General features: G+C 39.0%; 2 protein-coding genes across 2 annotated transcripts in view; both read right to left on the bottom strand.

The window, feature by feature from the left end:
- Positions 1-13427, bottom strand: part of pcsk7 (proprotein convertase subtilisin/kexin type 7) — a 31696-nt gene extending 18269 nt beyond the window's left edge. Inside the window, exons 1-9 of the mRNA XM_038273383.1 lie at positions 13307-13427; positions 12342-12640; positions 10029-10271; positions 7487-7621; positions 4531-4696; positions 4350-4440; positions 4187-4241; positions 874-1012; positions 694-794 (exon numbers count right to left, since the gene is read on the bottom strand). Of these exons, the coding sequence (XP_038129311.1) occupies positions 694-794; positions 874-1012; positions 4187-4241; positions 4350-4440; positions 4531-4696; positions 7487-7621; positions 10029-10271; positions 12342-12581 (1170 nt within the window). The 5' untranslated portion in view covers positions 12582-12640; positions 13307-13427. The remainder of the gene's footprint in view (positions 1-693; positions 795-873; positions 1013-4186; positions 4242-4349; positions 4441-4530; positions 4697-7486; positions 7622-10028; positions 10272-12341; positions 12641-13306) is intronic.
- A 4405-nt stretch (positions 13428-17832) lies between these two features.
- bace1 (beta-secretase 1) overlaps positions 17833-22598 on the bottom strand; it is a 30252-nt gene continuing 25486 nt past the window's right edge. The window contains exons 8-9 of the mRNA XM_038273400.1: positions 20347-20512; positions 17833-18360 (exon numbers count right to left, since the gene is read on the bottom strand). Coding sequence (XP_038129328.1) covers positions 18122-18360; positions 20347-20512 — 405 coding nt within the window. The 3' untranslated portion in view covers positions 17833-18121. The remainder of the gene's footprint in view (positions 18361-20346; positions 20513-22598) is intronic.

The raw sequence follows: 22598 nt of genomic DNA, 5'->3' as shown, positions 1-22598 counted from the left end.
ATTTTCAGCCGTAATAAGAAATTAATAGTTTTTATTGTTTAAGTTCAGTTCCTAAAGAGCGTCTTACAATCCCACATCTGTGGATCCACAGCAGCTCTGTAATCATTTAAGATGAATTCAGGAAAGTGGGCTGGGTTGTGGAGGTACTTAGCATGTGAGCGTTGTGTGGTTGAGGGCGGATCGGTGGTTAGGTCCCGGCTAATCTTGGTTTCCCACAGACGTTGACATCGTTGCAAGAGAAACAGGTTACTGTGGTGACGTCCTCAAACATCAACAAACAGCTGTCACTGCGTTCCCTGATGTGGAGGCTTTTTACACCGCCGTTCCCACCGGTTTAGCGCTCACCCACATTCTTAACAGGGACAGAGTCATTTACTTTAGCTTTGGTTTAACGATACATTAGGGTCTCACTGGTATAATAATCTGACTGTGCTTTAGCTAGACAGGCCACTTTTGTCCTGTTCACAAAGAAAATAACACAAAAATCTCTTTTATTTTAAAGAATACAATCCTCTATCATGTTTTATTCCTGTTATCTGCTGCAGGATTCAGTCTGCAGTCATTAAAATCTGATTTTTAGCGGCTCTATTTTTAGTTTTTGCCCCATGACGGTTCCGGGTTGCATAAGACGAATAATAAACCCAGCAGGTTCAGTCAATTTCCACCTGATGTATTTGATGCACTTAGACTTACAATGTTCCTTGATTTGGCCCCCCCGCTGCTAAAAGTAACAGCCAGCAATGATGCGCAATCCTCAGCATAGAACGGCTTCCTGCCTTCCTCATCTACCGCTCCTGAAAACACACAAAACACGGGAGAATGAGAGGCTTAGTGCTATTCATCCCCACACTCCCAGCGGTCTCTGCTCCTTACCTATTGTGATGGTGTAGATGGAGTTGGCGTAACCGTCGTAGTTGCAGTTGTCATCGTACTGACCGCCATTGCCGCTGGCAACCACAAAGATGCTACCGAAGCCTCGTCGACCTGCAATCACCCCGTGCTGCAGGGCAGCCTAGAGGGAAAAGATAAGAAAGTTAAAATGAGGACTGAATATTTAAAAATGCATATCTGGCATAAAAGTAATTTATAGTTTGGGTTGCCACCTGATGGTACAAGATCTGCTTGGGTGGTCAGGTCTGCTCAAACACTGAGCATGCCAGTGAAGTTGCGCTATGATTGGCTGAGCATTGCAACATGGCGTAAAACATTGTGCTTGCCCAGACAACGATAATAAAACGCAGCATCCGTCTGTCGAGTCGGGAGCATCTGTGATGTTAGCTATCTAATGGCTGATTAAGTTTTACCTTATTGATAACACAGCTGAAAAAATCTGCTTATGGTGAATAATTTAGACCAGGATATAAAGGAGGAGAGCTGGGAAGCACTTTGGCTAGCTGTGCTCCGTAGCTAACAGGTTAGCCTCTTTTAGCTCGGTCAGTTAGCCATTTTAAGCTACACTACTTTTAACTTTGTGTCAGCATTTTTTACAGGTAGAATAACTTGTTTTGTTTGTGTCCAAAATATCTACTAAAGTCATTTTTAAGATGTTCCATTTGCCTTCCTCTTCCCTCAGATTTTAATAAAAAAAATAAAAATAAGCACACTTTTTTTCCAACAATGATTGTTTTCTATTTTGGGCTACTTTAGAGCGCCAATGAAATGTATAACAATAGCAAATATAGGAAAAGCTATGTTGAGACTCCAAAAGAGATCTAAATCTTAAGAAACAGTGCAATACAGTATGTCCGAATGAAGTTGCCATATGATGACATCATAAAAAGGGGCAGGGCCCTGAGCAGATTTGTACCTACACCCTAAAACATCATCTACAACAAGTCTTTTGGGAAAAACTTTGAGTTACGACAACATTTTATCTCCCTTTACAATCAATATATATACATTTTTTATTTATTAAACTGAATTTGTTCTGTATTTACATATAATAAAGTAAAACAATACTGGATCTAGCAAAACATTCGTGGCATGACTGGCCCAAGCAGGGCCCCCTGCATCACCGTGTATTGCTGTCAGGGTTGCCAGACATTAGTAAACCATCCTAAACTACAAAATAGACAACAGACCTTAAATATGACCCTGCGCTCTCTGCTTCTACCTAGTTTTTATAATAAAGAAAAATTTTGAAATGTATTAAACAGAGCTGATAAGTATATTTATAGGATTATGTTGGTAGCAAGCAAAATAGCCATTACTAGGAAATGGCTGAAGGCAGAAGCTCCTAAAAGGGAAGATTGGGTTGAAATAATACATAATATTTGTATTATGGAAAGGCTGACTTTTTTCATCAGATTTGAATCTGGAAAATTTTAAAATTATTGGGAAAATTGGCGAGGTTTTATTTCACCATGGAGATCAGACTTTGTTTGATAAAAGTGTGGGTTTGGGTACCCTTATAGAGTTACAGACTGTAGTTTGCTTACAGTTCAATACATGTATAGAATATATGCGCAGATTCTGTTGGATGTTGTGTTTGGAAAAAAATAAAATAAAAATGTAAAATCGGTATGTATACTTGAATGGGAAAAATATTTTCAATAAAAAGTGCAAATAAAAAAAGAAATGTATTAAACAGACAGCCTATTTCTTACATGTGGTTATACATAATACAATGCAAACAGATACAAATTTAAAGAAGTATTTGTGTGACTACATCCACTTCTTTTGTTAAACCAATTATGTTAGTAGAACATATTTTGATTGCTTTAACCGTCTCTGATCATGTTAACAACGCATTAGCATCTCTAAATGTTAAATATGAGTACAATGAATTTGACTCAAAACAGGCTTTAAATAAAAAAAATAATCACATGGCCAAGAGCAGCACTATAATATAGAAAACCACAACATCAGTAAGCTTTTCGGAATGGTTGTGTATTTTATCAAATAATTATTAAAGGTATCATGTCTGCCACAGATCTGCCTGCACTGAAACTGTACTGCTAAATGCACTAGCAGCCTAACTTCCTTGGCCTTCCAGTAATGCAAGTTTCTTATCTCTACAGCTCTGGTTAGACCAGATACTCCACCAGATCCACAAAAGCAAGACTTTTTACAAAACGTAAGTGTTTGACAAAAGGCAAATCCCCAGCTGAACACATCAGCAGGGCGACAGATACAAGAAAAATGTCAAAATATGTTGCTGAGTATATTTGTGTGGCACATAGTGACAGCATGGCTCAGGAAAGGAACATCAGTGACTCTGACTCATAAGATAATAAGCTCTTCATACCCAACTTACCCCCTAAGATAAACATGGAGTGTTAAGATTTAGCGGTTCTGCCGACTGTTAAAGTTATTGAAATTATATGACAATTTAATTGAAAATAAAGGAGCATTATAAATTGAAATTCAAAAACCAAATCCTGATAGAGCTACTATATAAAGACCTTTTTAAAGAAGCATTTTTTGAGACATTTAAAGATATTTCTTAGATTGTAAAATGTTTCTAGACTCTTCAGTGTAAGAATTATATTTTAAAGGATTACAGGTAGCTCAAATGCATTTAGTGCAGACAATATTTAAAATGTAGTATATATTATAGGTTGTTTTGAGCACGTTCCATACAAACGGATCACGTTCAGATGTTTGTCCCACTGATAAATAATACAGAATTCATTACATATGTAAAATGTGCAATAGTTTGTGTATTTCTATATGTGCAGCAGTGTTTTAAGATTTTTTTTTATTTTTTTATTCCCATTACAATCCCTCCGGCACCAAAAATCAGTGGTGATCATCCCTCATTTTCCTTTCTTAAAGGTAAGAAACCTTACACTGGAAAAAATCTAAATCTAGATAGGTCATTTTTTTTCTTAAAATAATTGCATTTGTTCTTGGAATGAGGTAAAAGAGACATTTCGCCAATGGAACAAGACAATTTCCACTTGAAATAAGAAAAAACAAATGCATTGTCTTCAAGTCAATAAAATTTCAAGTGCATATTATCTAATTATCTTATTTAAAGAGTGAAAATACTAATTCCATTGGCAAACTATCTCATTTTCCTGCTCAAATTAAGGTTAAATACGCTTAATTTAAGAAATTTTTACTTATTTTTAGATTGTTTTCCCAGTGTACCTCTACGTTTCTCAGCAAATATTCTTTGACAGAAATGTGCAGCAGGCTGCTGCCACCTGCAGGACAGAAACAGAACAGTAACCAGTCTAACCTTGCCCAGGGGGTGAGGTCCATCCACAGTGTGCCCGTCATCATCTGGTCCCCAGCTACAAAATGTGTAAAAGTCTATGTTAGCATCCCAAAAACCTTTTTGTTACTTTATAGACCAAATTTAATAATTTCAAAATTAAATGAATTCAGTCAGGGACGGTTACCTGCAACTGTAGATGTCATTTATTTGGTAGTGCTTGTTAAAGGCTATGGCCTCTAATCTGTCTGTCAGAGGCCCGTCCAGGACTCTGATACCTGTACAGAAAGCAGGGTTGAAAAGATGGAGGATTGGCTCATAAAACCTGCCAAATAAGGTTTAACAGAAACTGCTGGCTGTGCCGTTACCTGCCACCTTGCTACCGTAGGCCACCCCCACAGCGCAGAAGCTGTTGTTGGGAACGGCTGCGATCTCGCCGGCACACCGAGTCCCGTGGTGGTTGTCACTGTGGAAGTCAGGGTGAGGCATCGGGTCTGGGTCATTGGAGTTCAGGTCGTAACTGCCCTCCGGACTCTAAAAGGGACACAAAAAAAAAAAAACACTCATGGTAATGAAACCTTGATGGGCTTTTTTCCCCCTGTTGTTTGTTTTTGAATTGAACTAAATGGAGGTAAGGTTCGGTCAGGATGAGACGTGGGATGATAAACAGCATATAAAGGCAACTTTCATACAAACCTCTAATCATACAAACTTCAGTGTAGTTTGCTGAGATTTTTGCATGATAGCTCAAAATAAGGTGAACCCTGAAGCAGAAAGCAAATTATCTCATGCTCATAAAATACAAAGTTAAAAAGCAGGTTGTCTGCAGCAACAATCGGCCCTCAGACAGGAAATCTTTCCAAACCTTTTGAGAGAACACGTGGGTTTGGAGAAAACAAACACGGGGAATGAAGTAGGCCCAAAGGAGAGAGGATGTGGGCTCATTTTATCAGAGAAAATAAAGGAATGAATAGAAAAGGCGTTGCTTAAAGGAGTGCAGGGAGTATGGACACCAGGTGCTACACAAGTGTTAAGAAACGTTAATAAATGGTGTTTTAAAGTGTAGCTTCTCTGGTTGAATACAGTTGAAGTCAACAAGCACTTATTTCGTTGGATGTATACGTCTTCAAGTTGCAGTTTTATCAACTAATGGGTGTGCAGATCAAAACAGAGCAGTCCAGCTCACTGGGTAACATAATGAAGAGAGAATGAGAGTGGGGGTGTTATAGACATCTGCTTCCTTGATCGTCCTTGGGGAACAACACACAAGCTAAGATATCGGACCAGAGAGAGTCTAAAATATTTGAGTTCCCGGATTTGTGAGCAAAGAGATCCTGTAGTTCCTCTGACCAGACCCCATTACTCTAAAAGGGCTACAGGGGTTGACGTTAAGGATTTTTACTTTCACATTTCATTTACCCAGAAACAATTTTTACTTGCCCAGTATAATGTTTGATAAATATAGTTCCTAACATTCATTTTTGTATATATATCAATGAAACATCTTTTTTTCTTTTTTTTATGTTTTTTGTATTTCAGTATTTTTTAAGTTTCCAGGTTCCTGGTGTGTATATGCATGCTTCAGATAATGAACTCAAGCCTACATTACCGTGTTAACATGCTTTTCAAACCTTCCTGCACATTCTTTTCAAACTAAACTTTGCTTTAAACTGTTGTGTGCTTGGAAAAATATAAATTGTAATGTTAAAAATCTAAAAAAAAAACTTGACAGGTTAAAATCTTACACTACTACTACTCACCAATTTAACACGTTTAGCTCTATAACATTTAAATGCACCACTCCAATTTCTAAGAGAAAAATTTTTTATGAACATTAAATGTAAACATAAAAGAATATTTTTCCAGTGAAAAAACTATTACAACTTACACCATGTCTGATTTTTTTAATGAAACATTAAATTCTAAATGTATGTATTTTTTAACTTAAGGTCGAAAGTCTTTTTGAAATAAACATTTTAGAATACCATAAAAACTTTTCCGAAAACCAAAGGTAACAACATCGATCATCTTAACATCTATAATGGCAGTAAATCCGGAGGAAATCAGTTTAAGCAAAGTTGATCCATAAAGGTTTTAATAAACTGTGTGGAGCTAACATTTAAGCACGAGTCAGCCAAATGCGTTTGCCTCGTGAAAAGGAGTCTGGTCAAATACAAGTGGTGATATCCATGGAACGGGGTAGCACTGCCGCCTTGCAGCAACAAGGATCTGAGTTCGATTCTTAGCCCTTTCTCTTCCTTTCTGCATGTAGTTTGCATGGTTTCTCTCCGGATCTTCCTCCCACAGTCCATAAACATGACTGTTAGGTTAATTGGCTTCTCTAAATTGTCCTTAGGTGTGAATTTGTGTGTGAATTCTTGTGTGTCTACGTGTTGCCCTGCGATGGACTGTTGACCTGTCTAGGGTGTACCTGCCTCTTGCCTGTAGGTAGCTGGAGTTAGGCACCAGCACCCCTCAGGACCCCGCTTGGGATAAGCTTGACAGAAAATGGATGGATGAACTCAATGAATTTATTAGACAGAACCTTTGGTCCCAATATTAACGCCGTGCATAATCAAGTACGAACACAGCCGCTCGTAAACTGGTTCTTTAAAGCAACAGTGACTCCCTCTTTAATAAGTCATCAGTAAAGTCTCAACTTTCCAAGAATACAACCCATGAAGGGACGATGCTGGAACATGTCTGTGTCCTGAACCATTTTCCCCTCCAGTATTGTCAACCACATTTCATAGACTTTTAAGCAGCAACTTATCCGTTTAAAACAACGCACAAATGAAAGCATTTGCAAAAAATTAAAATAAAATAAGAAAGAAAAATATCTGGCTTGTTTTAAAGTAATTAAAACTTCTTCCTTGGAGAGAAAATATGTAGGAAACTTGTTATTGTCATTGACCTACTTTTGCCGACGGCAAAAATGGGCGTCGTTCCGTCGGCAAGGTATCAGGCGAAACGCAATTAACAACTAGAAAAAGTGACTCCTTAGACCTTTGCTATCATTTCAGAATTCAATTATCATGTTTTTAGATCATTAAACCCTCCTTCTTCTTCATCATTCTTTTTCATTGCAGCAAAATACAGTCTGTATCCTATAAAACATCTCTGTTTAATTAGCTATAAAATTCTCCTTGCTTCTCTCATGCAACAGGCTGCAAGATCAGCTTTGATTATTCAAACAGCCCTTTCAACTTAACCGCAACATACAAAAGGCAGAACATTTCTTAAAGACAAAGTACGCAGATCATAACAAGGCCAGTACTCTTCCAGAACATCAAACCCAGAGTTGGAATCAAAATCTAGACTTACGTAGTTGAGCTTGATGTCCTGGTGGGTGTGCTCCACACCATCATCTACAACCACAACGGTGACCCCCTGACCAGTGATGTTGTGCTCCCACACTCCTGTGACGTTGATATCCATGCCTTTGTTCATTTTATTATGCTGTAAAACCAGGAAGACGTTAAATAAAATTGAGCATGTTGACGATAAAGAGATCAAAGGCAGCTTTTTTGGGGCAGTTTACCTTGAAATAAGCTTTTATGTTTTTACACACCAGTGTTTTAAACCTTCGGCTTCTGCAACATTTTTGCTTAATTTTTTTTACTGATTTTTTTAATATAAATGTCGGTGTATGATCTCATAATTTACAGCAGTTTACTATTTCAACCTAAGAAATGCATACCCTAAACATATCCCTAAATCACCTACTTTGGTTAAAGCTTATTTTAATGCCATTGCTTCAGTGCATTTGCTCTATAGATACATGCATGTATATATAAATCAATAGTCTGAGATATTTACAGGAAGGGCAGCAACTCCACTGTCTTTCTGGATTCCAGTTTCTGATGAGAGTTATGATCTAACGGTTAAAACTAAAACATATGTTCCAGTTGAATATTTACTTCAAGCACATGTCAGACCTGGATAATATAGCAGCCTAACAATAAGTTACAAAGAAATCTAGTAATTATATATTATATATACCGTATTTTCACGACTATAAGGCGCACTTAAACGTCTTTTTTTTCCCTCAAAATGTGCGGTGCGTCCTTTGGTGCGGTGCGCCTTATGTGTGTTGTAACTGCGACTTTTGAGACCACCTCATTGAGGAGATGATGAAAGAGTGGCTGAATGTAAGGAGACCAGGTGTTTTTTTCCACTCATCACCATCGCTGTTAATATGTAACTCCATGCGTGCCCATCTCACAGCTGATGTGAAAAACATGGGGAAACAAATTAACCCTGTGCTCGCTGTTCAACCGCTGGACATCGGTGTGAACCGGACCCAGCAGGTGCAGCAGAAGCAGCGAGTTTACATGCAAAGTCAATGGTTGACGCGCGTATAGGCGCAGCAAAAGGTCCTGCAGCGCGTTTTGAGCTGCAGGTGCAACTCGTCGGGAGCGCGCCGCCAACGCGCTGCTGCTGCTCGAGATGGAAAAATTGAAGTTTTGCTGCTGGACACGCCGCATCAACCAATCAGAGAAGCTGATCTGGGAGCTGACAGCGAGACAGACACAGCGCTCTGATGACATTAACGCAAATGAAAAAGGCTGGATGGATGAGAAGATGATGAAAGGCAGGTGTATGTGAGGAGACCAGGTGCTTTTTTCCACGCATCACCATCGCTGCGTGCCCATCTCACAGCCGATGTGAAAAAAAGGTGAATCAAAAGAACGCTGTGCTCGCCGTTATCCCGGGGGTCTGACAAAGGAACTTCAACCGCTCGACATCGGTGTGAAAGCGGCCGTTCAAAGTAAGGCTGCGAGCGGCGTGGGAGCGATGGGTGACAGACGGAGACCACAGTTTCAGGATAAGTGGAAGGCAGCGCCGGGCAAGTTATGCCACCGTTTGCGGATGGATTGTTGATGCTTGGACTAACGTGTCTGCTGGCTCTATTGTTCAAGCTTTCGCAAAAGCAGGCATTATTTCTGAGGAGCCGCGCTGCACGGAAAGTGACTGACAGCGAAGAATGGGAAATTGGCATGTCTGATTTAGCGCAGCTGTTTAATTCAGAAACAGAGGATGATGACTTTGATGGGTTTGATTAATACTTTGTAATAAATACATGAATAAAGCAGAAACATACTCAGTTTTGCTCCCGCTCTATTTTTCTACCTGAAAACTTAATTCAACAGCAGCCTCTGGGCGGGTCTCCTCCTCTTCAGCGCGGTGGCTGGCAGGTGTTTTTCATCTAAATAATCTAAATCTTGCAGCTATATTTGCTGTGATCAGTGGGAATAAAGTAGTTTTAATATGTTTTTAAGTGAGAAAGGCCACCTGAAAACTTAATTGCAGTCAGTTCATCCAGATTATCTATTTCTGTCGGAGGCGCTCAGACCCCCACATACCAGCGGTGCACCGACAGTAGAAATCCCTTCAACAGCAGCCTCACCGCGGCGGCTGGCAGGTGTTTTTCATCTAAATAATTTACAGTGCAGGCACCAGGATACCGGCAATAAAAGCGAACATATTCCGTCGGCAGGTTTCAGGATTTTAAGTTAATTTAGGAGTAATCACAGCGCTGTGTCATCTGCGATGTGTCTGTCTCATGGCCAGCTCGCAGGTTTGATTAATACTTTGTAATAAATACATGAATAAAACACAGTCATACTCAGTTTTGGGCCCGCTGTATTTTTAAAATACGCAGTAGAGCTATTTAAAGGTAGTAGAGGACATGTACCTGTATATAAAAAATGCGCCCTATAGTCCGGTGCGCCTTATGTGTGTGTTAAATACAGAAATGGGACACATAACTGAGACTGCGCCTTTTAGTACGGTGCGCCTTATGGTCGTGAAAATACGGTACATATATTCACATATTTTGTTGATGTATTTTTTATGATCTCACCAGGTGCCACTGTTTAGGGTAGTTGGGGTCGTTAAAGGCCAACGCCCTCTTTGACCGACTGAGCACTCGCTCCTTGGAGAACCACAGGACATGAGGATGCGTTGCCAGAACATCTGCTGGTTGGACGCTCCTTTTCCAGATGCCGCCAAAAAATCCTGTGTCAGCTTTTACTGAGCAAAGCAAATAGTGGCCTTCTAGCTCTCCAATTTGACCCTGGTTCTGCAGGCCCGCCTGCTTCGCTACCTGAATTGGAAAAAATCAGATTGTTTTTCCTTTAAATAAAAGCAATAAACCTAAAAAACAACAAAAACAAATGAACAAACAAAAAGATATAAGTGGATTTTATAATAATTTTTGTAATAGTTAAAAAGAAGGACAAATAGGATAAACCTGCCAAAAATTCTATATCGTGTTTAGATATTTTCAAATTAGTAGAAACACCACCTATTTTTTTTCTTGTTTAACTTTTCCAAACACTCATTTTAGAGCAGCTTTTAGGCTTGTATAGAGGAGTATAGGCTTTCCTTCCATCTAACAATGAATTAAAAAGCTAAACATAAAGCAGAGCTTTGCTAGTCAAAACAGAGATTCCCCATAAAGTAATTTTGTGGTTGTGATAAGCCAACATGTGCGAAGGTTTATCCGCTGTGGATACTTTTTTTATACTGTGAGCTTGTCCTGAACTCAAAACAAAAAGAAAAAATCACCATGCAAATGAATTTACTGCACCTCTCATGCAATTTGCTTTTGACGTATGAATACAGGAAAAACACAAATCTCTAAGTTATGTAAATGTTTCTGTTGATATTGCATGAGAAAAAAAAAGAAATGCTTTTAAAAATTCTTTAATTATTTGCTGGAGGTTTCTTCCTGTTAAAAGGGAATTTTTCCTCTCTACTGTCGCTACAAGCATGCTTAAGGGCAATTTATGCTTCTGACGTATAGCTTCTGCAACCGTAAAATCTGTCTCTGTGCGCGACCACAACCCCCATGCAGAGGTTCTGTAACCATCGTCGCACACCTCAAAAAAATCCTGACTACACGTCGGACGGCTGCAAAGCCGCAAAGACCTCAAGCGGAACTGCGCAGACCAAAAGCAGCTGTGATTGGTCCTTGATATGCCTTTCCGGCTGTCTGTGTGGTCGTCCTTCTCGATTCGGTGCCGGGGCGCGCCATTTTTAAAAACCGAGGAACAATGGACAACTAGGACGAAAGGTTAATTGGTATTTCTGCCAACTCCATTAACAAAACCTGTTCCTCTTCAACGTCTAGCAACTATAGATCCATCTCTGCGACCGTGATATCTTGCAAACGCGCCATTGTTGTTTTGGAAGATAAACACACCCACCAGCGCAGCGAAAGTTCTCGTGACCATCCGTCGAAGTTCTTGTGAGTTCTCGAATAAGCTCCTCCTTGCGCTATGGCGGGAAACGTCTGTGCGTTCTATAGATATTCCAGACCGACGGTGCAGAAGCACTAGCCTGACGTAGTCCGACTCAATTCTAGTCAGAATATGAGTCTGATGCTGCTCCATAGAGCTGTGATTATGGGGCGTGTTTCGAACGAACCAGGAAAGAAAATGCCTCTGCACTCAATTGGATAGATCTACAACCAATAAGAGCAACGGAGTGCGTGACGTATGTTAAGCAAGGCATAGTTGTTGCCCACAAAAATCAAAGCGTGCAGTTTCACGCCTAGAATAAGAAGATGAGACTTGATCGCATTTTCTCTGTTCCTCTTTTAAAATTAATTTGCTGTCGATATCTTCTAGAACAGACCTAATAGCAGAATCTACTCACCCAAACTCTCCAGCGGCAGCCATTATTGTTGTCACCCAAGCGCGCTTTGGTCACGTGGTTGATTACGTTACACTTGATCATCTGTCCATCATCGTATAAAGCCCGCCCTGACAATTTGATTGGATCGCCTGACAGTGGGCGATAATACTCGCACTACTATGGAGCAGAGCCAGACCGAACCTCCCCGAACTCAAACCTTGTGGGCGGGACTAAGTTCGGACTGGCACCCAGGCTACAGAAGCACAGCAGCAAAACTGGTTCACGACCAGACCTAAGCGACATTTGATGTGTGAGGATGCCTTTTGATGTTTGTGATGTGCCCTTTAGTGTGAGGGATTGCATTCGAGTCAATGAGTCGATGCAATCAACCGATTTTCTTTAGATAGAAAACTTTGAATCAATTTGACTGGATGATCTGGTGAACTGTAAAGTGCCATGAGATGACATGTGTTGTGAATTGGCCCTATACAAATAAACTGAATTAAATTGAAAATGGTTAAATGTGCTACCATACCTTGTCAGCGATCACATCCAGGTGCATTGAGCCTGCTCTCTCATCATCCTCTTCTTCATGGCTGTGGTGGATCCGGACAGCCCAAGACTGACCTGGCCCACAGGATGGCCATGATGAGGATAAAGAAGAGGTAGTTAAAGGGTGGGATGGGCTGACAGCTGGCAGAAGGGTGAGCAGCAAAAGCCCTAATGAGGACACAAAAATGAGGAGGAGGAATGTGGGGAAATAGGGCGCTGCCATGGCAAGGAAGAATGACAAAGCTGGTCCACCAGGCAAGCCCTCTTCATCTGAGCAGCAATCTGGAAACAGAACATGAAAGATTTTTTATTAGTAAAGACAATCTGAGAACGACGGTCTGGTTGCCTGACATCAGTGTGTTACATTCAGAGGGAACTTCCCAAAAATCACAGCATCGCTTCAACTAGATTCCAACTTAGAAACATGTGGTTAGCACACCGATGGCTATAAACCAAACATTTAGCAAGCACTACAGAGGGAAAAAAGACCTTAACATATGAAAAAAATGCCACTGCAGCATTAATTAGAGCAGAAAAGGGGCAAAATGGATTCGGTTTATAGCTGCGTTTATATAAAAATTCAGACGGTGAAGGCAAATCTCTTGAGCAGCGATGTTTACGCCTTTGAAACCTTTCATTTTGATCATCTGCCTTACATCAACAATGGCGTTAACTATTTAGCCTATACTCCAGTTCGTTGTATCTATTTACTCTTCGCTAACGCAACGTTTATAATCACTTTATCCATTATACCACATTTACGGATAATAACACATAAAAACACACCATAGCTCTAATAGGGGAAAACAACTCGCCCGCATTGTAGTATTTCTTTTAGCTGTGTAAGCAAGTTAGCTTTTTCATGCTAACGAGATTGAAATTGATTTACAAAAAGCCTAAATATGGCTGACAACAATAGTTTATAGCACAAAGAAAACTATATCTTACTTTTTTCTACGAAGGAGCTTTAGATTAGGTCGAGAAATTATAATACTAGCGTTATCGCTGAGCTTGGTACTTCATTTCCGTAACCAGAGCCCCTCTGGTCTATACGTAGTACGTCATACCGACTGCGTAATCATATTGCGTGATATTTGATTGGCCCAGAGCCACCACCGCTTGAGAGATAGTGGGTACATTCCTTTACTGTCAGCCGGGAGATGACCCGGTCAGAAGATATGAAGGTGGGATTTTTTATTTATTTTTTTTTTCAGGCGCAATGGAATCAAATTTACGGAAGATGATTAGGGCCAGTGATAAAATAAAAAAAGTTAATAGATTTTAAATATTATTTTAGTTTAATATGGGGAAAAAGTCAGAATTCTGACTTTAATCTCAGAACCAAAAAGTACAGTCTACCCAGATGTTCAATTCAGCGTTATTCAAAAATATGTATTTCACAACTGGCAGGAGACGTTTTTATTGATTAATAACATAATAAATCGCTCAGACATGTCAAATCTGTACGGAAGAGGATTAGGGCCACTGGGGAAAAAAGGTTAACTGATTTTTACATTTTATTTCAGTATAATATGACAAAAAAATCAAGAATTCTGACTTTAATCTCAGAATCCTGGCATTAAAGTCAGAAATCTGAGAAAAAAGTCAGAATTCTGAGATTAAAGTCAGATAAAAGATTTAACTTTTATTAAATCTTGAAGATAATGCTACAACTTCTGTCTATATGATTGGAGATTGTAATGCTGACTTGGCAGACAATTCTGTTTTTGAAAATAACTAAATGCAGGTTTGTAAAGAAAGTCATTCTCTCAAGCAAAGTTCTCCTCCTAAATAGTAGCTTTACCTTTATTAGTGAAGCTTGGCATTCCACCTCCTGGATGATCACTGTATTTGTACACAGATTCTTCTGCTTCTCTGGGTCTTGTTGAGATTTTGTGCAGATATGCTATGTCTCATAATATACCATTGTGTATGTCTTTAAATGTCGATAATATACCAGTGGTTGTTGAAAAAAAAATATTCGTCAAGCATACAACCGGGCCCAACCAGTACATTGGCAGAAAATTCTATTAATAAATGCTTAAATAAGACAGATGTGTTACTTTAGAGGATCAACATACAGGCAGGCAGGGACATGGACTAAACCGAACCACAAAAAGGAAATAATAGTGAACTCTGTATAGATTATCATGCAAGTCCTTTAGGACAGTAGTATGTGTTTTTTCAGAAACAGAAATCTAAAAATCATTATGCTAAACCTGGATGGAATAAATTTGTTGCTAAGCAACACATTGAAGCTTTTCGCCTTGATTTGAGCAGGTTTGTAAGATTTTTTTCATTTTTTTTCAAGAGCATCATATCTTAACAACTTATTACAAGGTCAAAAACACTAATTCATTTGGCAGATTATCTTTTTTACCCTTTTGAATTTAGAGTGTATACACATATTCTAAGAAATCTTTACATATTTAAATCAGATTTTGCAGCATGATACAAAATTAATTTCATTTGATGACATGTGCTGATAAAAGAGATTTTAACTGATTCATCCCTTGGACTAATTTGATATTTCACCTTTACAAATTACTTTAACAAGTGAAGAAATCACAGTTTTAAGCTTCAGCTATATTAAAATAGAATCACAGCTATTATTTGTTAGATCAGAGTCTAATTGATGCGCTTTTCCCCTGTTTTTTTGTCATTTTTTTCTTTTGTTGTGTGGCCCCATCCTGGTCCACCTGATATCTTTTGTCCACAACCAACACTGTCGTCAAGTATAGTTGGAAATATCTCGGTATCTATGTGACAAAATTCTGTCTCTTAGGCAACAGTTAAACTTTCAAAGGGATCTTTATAAATATAGAAGGCTGTTGTCTTTAAAAGCTGAAGGACTTTCAGTGCTTGTTTACTATGCACTCTCACTTTATATAAAGGATAAAATATGTAAAGAAATGGACAGTTTGGAAGAATAAACGCACCATCTAAAAGAAAAAATACTTTATCTAAAAGAAGCCAAGGGAAATCAATTATATGTATCAAAAAGGGTTTAGGGTTTCTAGAATCTGTACTGAATTTTATGCCAGACAATATATAGTATTTAATATGCAATGTAGGTTATAGTTTTTAAAAGGTTGTATCTTCATTGTCTCCAAGTTTGTTTTAAAACTCTCAGAATCCTACGAACATGCCTTACTTTCTTGGATATAGGGTCACAAACACAACCTTTCCCCACATAAGAAATAATTTGGAACAAAGGTAATATTAATTTTGAAGGCAAAAGCTTATATAAAAAAGAATTTGTTGCAGAAGTTTCTGATGAAAAAGGTCGTATGTACACTCGGAAAAAGGCATGGAGGTTTGACTCTCTTGACTTTATTTGAAATAAAAAAAGGAGGTCGATATAAAAAGCTTTCACAAATTCAATTCAATTTCAATTCAGTTTATTTCTATAGCGCCAATTCACAACTCACATCATCTCAAGGCACTTTACAGTTCACCAAATCAAACAGTCAAATCGACTCCATGATTTCCATCTAAGGAAAACCAGTTGATTGCATCGACTCATTGACTCAAAGGCAATCCCTCACACTAAGCATGCTTGTAGTACTTGGATCTACTTTTCATTGGGCCTTCATTTTCTATATTAACATTTTTTATTGGTTTTATTTCATATTCTAAAAACATGGTGCAAAAAACGCATTGATATGGAAGATCAGAGGATTGATATATATTGTGCAAATATACAGTATTTTAATTTTTTTTCAACAGTTCAGCTGTCTGATGGCAGTGGGGAAGAAATTGTTGTGGAATCTGCTGGACCTTTTTTACTACTGCTTTTTTACTTTATTTATGAGGATTTATGTCATGATCTGGCCTGTTTGCTCCTCCTTAATTAGTAATTCCTTTCACCTGTTGTTTTCCCTCCCTGCCTCTATTATAATTTATTCCTGTCACCTGTTTCCGCTTGGTTATATTCAGTTCAGCCTTAGCATTCAGGGCCAGATCATTATTTGTTTTCTGTTAGCCTGTCTGTTATTTTGATTCCTTGGTTCATGTTTTGAAACCTGGCGGCCAGTGGAAAGAGGTTTTTGTGTTTGTCTCGTCTCCTGATAGTCCACTGTTCCTCCCCCGCTGAGTCCTCTGGGTTTTTGGCTCTATATGTGGGGAGGTTCAGCTTTTATTTCATTAAGCCTGGCTCCGGGGAGGAGACCAGTTTAAAGTCCTGCATCAAGTTCTGGTTCCACGTCCTGTCTCGGCTACCCTCTTCCACTGAGCCTGCTCATCTGCATCTGATCCTGTCTGCTCCTGTACGTGACCACCTGGTCACGCTTTCGGACCCTGTCAGACTCAGAACCTGCCTGGGAGCTTGTGGATGCCTGGAAGTCTGGATCTTGCCATCTGTCTGTTCAAGCCTGATCTGGATCCTGTTCCTGTCTGTTCTGGATCCCTGACCAGGATCGGCTTCCAGCATGTCCTCTGGGACTGCAGAACTTGGGGACATTCTTGGACTGGACTGTTAAACCAGAGTGTCTGTGATTGGGCGGTGCCCCGCTCCCCATCCTGCTGTGTCCGCGAGCCACAGCTCCACTTTAGTTTTTGTTTTATTTAATAAACCTTTTTGAACTTTCCTACTGACTGTCTCTCCTTGAATACTGGGTCCATCTGTCCTCGGTTTCATGACAATATAAATAAAGGAAACATTCTACAGTTAGAAGAAGGACTTTATTGGTTCAACAAAGCTGCCAGCACCTGACAGATAAATATCCAGATCTGATTTTATCTATGTACAGTTTTTATAGAGACAACACAAACCGTCCCTGACAGACAAAAGTCATGTTTCCCAGTAAATAGCATCTTCTGGGCTGGTTTTTACTTTTAAAGCAGTTATGGTCCCAGTTGAAAACATATTAGGCTGTTAGTGTATCTGTGACAGCAGCCCTCTTTTGTTAGCTTGTTACATGTGCAAATCATCATCAGACATGTGCAGCAGTAGTTCTGCGAGGGTAAACACTCTCTGTGATCTTTGTCTGTGCAAATAGACGATCTGGAGCGCACAAAGGTTATGTACAGCAGATATATTTAGGCTTTAATCAGTAGAGGAAGAAAAGAGATGACATCTTACATGGATCTGTCTCTTGGTCATATTCTGCAAAAAAACAGATTACATATGATAAATGCTTTACCTTATATTATGTTAAATAGCCTCTTTATGTGTACAATAATAGCTTTTTTCCAAGAATTCTTCACTGACATTTGCATTTATCTGTTATTTCTTTTGACCTTCTCATATACTCTTCGTGTGCAGGACGGCTGTGCAAACACATGGCAGGCTCCAACGGTAAACGTCATCAACTCAAACGCTACAGAAGCACACACGTGACCAAATTTCCAAGTCATGCCGACCGAATTACAGCTGGACTTCCAGTCTCTAATACACATTTTATTGTTTTTTATTAAATTACCCGATCAAAGCACAGTAGAGGTAAGAGTGATATTAATCATCGTTACTTTCATTTTTTTTTTTTTACATAATCTTTGTTAGAGATCTGATTCTTTTGCATTAGTTCCTTACATCATGCTGATCTGCATAGATACAGAAGCTGAAACAGAGAAAGTGTAAACTGACAGCAGCACTGTCTCTGGTCCTGTTTAAGTTCAAAATGGCTCTTTGTTGTCCTTCCGAATGACCTGATGGCAGCAGTCTGCATTTCTACTGAATTCCTGAAGAATCTTTTTCAAGCTTTCTTCGGAGAGCACCGTCATTTCGTAAGGAGCCACCTTGCATGTCACCCCTCCGTCCCTTTATTTCAGGAGCGATATGTCATCGGCGAAGTCCCCGTGTGGGTGTAGGCAGCGGGCGAAGCGCCACTGGCACACCATGAGACACAGAGGCAGCATGAAGAGGGCGCAGATCCCCGCCATGATGTAGGCGATGGTCATCAGGGTGGATTCGTCCGTCTGAGGGATGTTGTAGCCGCAGTCTTCCAGGTCCACGCCGTGGAACGGGCCCTCCACAGAAGCCGTGCGAAACTTGTCGTGCACTGAGCAAGGGAAGAACATAAACATCAAGGATTAATGATTTTTATTTTTAGTTTTTTTTTCTCCCTTTCAGTTCTTCTAAACAAAACAGAATATTATTTTTTTTTTCTCTCACACTGATTACATTCAATCACTGCTGCACTTTAAGAAATGGAACAGGGTTTATACAAGAATAAGTAACTGTAATTTAATGCTCTTTTATGCCATTAGAAATAATTTTAATGCCATCAACAAGTATCCATGACTGTCATTCATATATATATATATATATATATATATATATATTCATATATATATATATATATATATATATATATATACATATATATATATATATACACATATATATATATATACACATATATATATACATATATATATATATACACATATATATATACATATATATATATACATATATATATATATATACACATATATATATACACATATATATATACATATATATATATATATATATATATATTCATATACATATATATATATATATATATTCATATACATATATACATATATATATATATATATATATATATATATATATATATATATATATATATTTATTTATTTATTGTTTTATTTCTCTTCTATTGTATATTCATTTATCCAATTTACTCACTATAAAAGTTTTCTTTCTGTCTGTTTCACCTTGAAACAGACAGAAACTATCATTCTCTGCAGGATGGTGCTTGTAGACCAGACATAGCTTCTTCCCATAACAAACCAGATTCTTTCTCAAGGTTTATTCATAACATGTTACTGTTAACATAAGTGTCTGTAATTTGTTTTGACTTTGACTACTTTTGCATTGTTGTAAGTAAGGAGGAACGAACGGCGCCCAGATCAGAACAGGGCAGAATGCTGTGCCATAAGGGCTGTATGATGAACTGTTCTCTATTTGCAAATATATGAATAAATGTGCCGACTGAGTGAAATCCATCGATCTCCATTTATTTAACTAGGGTGAATAGTTGAATACTTTTTCCCACGACTAACTAGACAGACAGACAGACAGACAGACAGACAGACAGACAGATAGATAGACCGAGTATATAACAGAGCGAAATCTGTCATCATCTTTGCCATCAACAGGCTGCATGTCCTTAATTCCTGGTTTTTTAGCCACTTTTGTTGAAATTAGCATTTTCTCATTCTCTAGCTTTCTCTCCGCCTCAAGCTTCTTTTCCAAACATACGGCTTTACGATCAACCCGAAACAATCAAACAGTGTTTTTTTTTTCTAATAAAGTATTTCAATTGTCATGATAATCACATTTAATGAATGTTAATGCCTTAATTTAAAAATAATAATTTAATGACTTTTAATGATTTTTAATGACCCACGGAAACCCTGTGGAAATGTCTAAGTCTAAAAAAAACAGCAGTATTCCCAACAGTTTATCTTCAGTGTGTTTTACTGGGATATCATGTTCTGAACTACAAAATGCGGATGAACGAAAGCCGATGTTGGTTTCAGTTTTTGTCACAATTCATGAAAGGGACAAAGTGTGTGTGTAGAAGTTAATGGTTTCCCATGGTGGGAAACCAAGACTACACATCAGCATCCAATATTATCCCAATGAGAAACATGGTGGTGGCAGTGTCATGATGTGGGGGTGCTTCTCTTCTGCAGTGCCTGGGAAGCTGGTCAGAGGTAATGGGGAAGTCCAGATTCATCCAATCAAACTGAGCAATAATTCAACATTTTTGCTAACAGACTTGCTAAAAATGTCTGTTCAACCTAACAGTGACTGGGCTGATTAACAATGAATAATGTTGCAGACATTTTAGCCCCTAAATATGCAAAGCTTGAATAAACATACCCATTAAAAAAAGGCTTACCTTTTGGTAATGTGCTAATATTATATAACATTTGAGAAAAAACACATCTAATGTTATATGAAAATGGAGGAACACGATAGCTTTCAGTCTCCTCCTCCCTCATCCTCTCTGTTCTTTCCAGCTCACCATGGCAGGTGCTGACGGCGAATCCGATGCGTTTCTTCTCTCGGTCGAATACGACGTAGAAGCCCTCCATGATGACGGCTCCCATCACTGTCCCGGTGCTGGACTGAGACACGGCAAACTTGTAGCAGTCCTCCGAGGCGACATCCACCACCGGCCGCAGGTATTGCTGCAGAGCAGAACAACAACAAAAAAGGAATGAAAAGAAATCAAATATTGGTTCAGTGGCTGTGGGTTTCCGAAAAAGAACACCTGTGGTTTCTGTAGATCTAATCAATGGCCTCAAAATCCTTTGTGGTAAGGCAAGGTCAGTTTATTTATACAGCATATTTTAGTAGAAACACAGGTTCACCATTGGTATAAAGGTGATGCTGCGTTCACACCGGGGGCAGCAAAAGCAGCAAAATCGCGTCTGCTGCTTCATTTTTGCTGCTTGTACCAGTGAGTTCTGACGCGCGGCTGAAGCAACTTTGCTGCTCTGCCTGCGCGGTCCAAAAGTGGCTCTGACGCGCGTTGGGCGGAGCTTCACTATCCTTTCTCTGCCTTGCAGCTATATTTGCTGTTATCAGTGGGAATAAAGTAGTTTTAATATGTTTTTAAGTGAGAAAATACACCTGAAAACTTCATCAGTGCAGTCAGTTCATCCAGATTACAATCCTGCCTCCCAATATTATTTCTGTCGGAGCCGCTCAGACCCCCACATACCGGCGGTGCGCCGACAGAAGGAATCCATTCATCAGCAGCCTCTGGCGGGTCGCCTCCTCGCGGTTTACCGTGGCGGCTGGTAGGTGTTTTTCATCTAAATAATCCGATCTGCAGGCACCACAATAATAAAAGCGAACATATTCTGCCGGCAGATGTATATATTTTAAGTTAATTATGCGTTAATAAACTGTTTAAGAGGAGTAATCAGAGCGGTCTGTGTCATCAACGCTGTGTCTCTCTCCCAGCCAGCTCCCAGATCAGCTTCTCTGATTGGTTGACGCGGCGCGACGAGCAGCAAAAATTCAATTTTTCCATCTCGAGCAGCAACGCGTTTGCGGCGCGTCACGCGCGTCAGATGCCAAAACGCGCCCGACGCGCTGCTTCAGCTGCTCAGACGCGCTGCGCTTGCTGCTCGAAACGCGCCGCGGGACCTTTTGCTGCGCCTTGACGCGCGTCAACCATTGACTTTGCATGTAAACTCGCTGCTTCTGTCGCGCCAGCTGCCCCCGGTGTGAACGCAGCATAACGGTTAATGAAAAAGAATAAAAATGAGTAATTAAATATGATCATAATATTAAAAAAAGGTAAATGATCGATAAAAAAATGAAATGAAAGTTGTATTGAAATACATTTTTTATCTGGATTTTAATCAACTTTTACAGTTTTCTCTGAGTTTATTTTAGATTACTGGAGAATTAAAACTAAAGGCTGCTTCTCCATGTTTAGTCCTGGGTAGGCAAAGTAGTATACTACTAGTATGTTCCTACTATGTCTCAAAGTACTGGGGGGGGGGGTGACGGCCTAGTGCGGAGGTCTTTAACAGGGCGTCCTCGACCCCTAGAGAGTCCATGGAGGTACTGCATGGGGGTCGCAAAAGTTTTGGTTGATTAGACTTTTTTTTTTTATTCCCACCTGCAATTTTTTCCACTAATTGAAATATCTATAAATCCACATTAGCATAAATTCAACACACTGTAGTAAACAGATAAATGGAGGCAGAAGATGTCTTTCAATCATCAATGCAGACATTCAGCGACACACAGGAGCTCTTTCAAGCTGGACACCGTTTCATTCACAACACCTGTCCCATCAACCAGGAAGCAGAATCAGAACTACTTTAATATTCTCAGGGAAAAATTACTTTCATTACATTACTTTAGCTGTTAAAGAGTGACTATAGGACCAGTTTGATATGATACAATGTCATACAATACAGGTAAAAGCCAGTAAATTAGAATATTTTGAAAAACTTGATTTATTTCAGTAATTGCATTCAAAAGGTGTAACTTGTACATTATATTTATTCATTGCACACAGACTGATGCATTCAAATGTTTATTTCATTTAATTTTGATGATTTGAAGTGGCAACAAATGAAAATCCAAAATTCCGTGTGTCACAAAATTAGAATATTACTTAAGGCTAATACAAAAAAGGCATTTTTTAGAAATGTTGGCCAACTGAAAAGTATGAAAATGAAAAATATGAGCATGTACAATACTCAATACTTGGTTGGAGATCCTTTTGCCTCAATTAATGCATTAATGCGG

This window comes from Cyprinodon tularosa, unplaced genomic scaffold, assembly GCF_016077235.1.
Source record: "Cyprinodon tularosa strain WSP-4 unplaced genomic scaffold, ASM1607723v1 ctg87, whole genome shotgun sequence".
NCBI classification, from domain to species: domain Eukaryota; kingdom Metazoa; phylum Chordata; class Actinopteri; order Cyprinodontiformes; family Cyprinodontidae; genus Cyprinodon; species Cyprinodon tularosa.
This window is presented reverse-complemented; position numbering and strand designations above follow the sequence as displayed.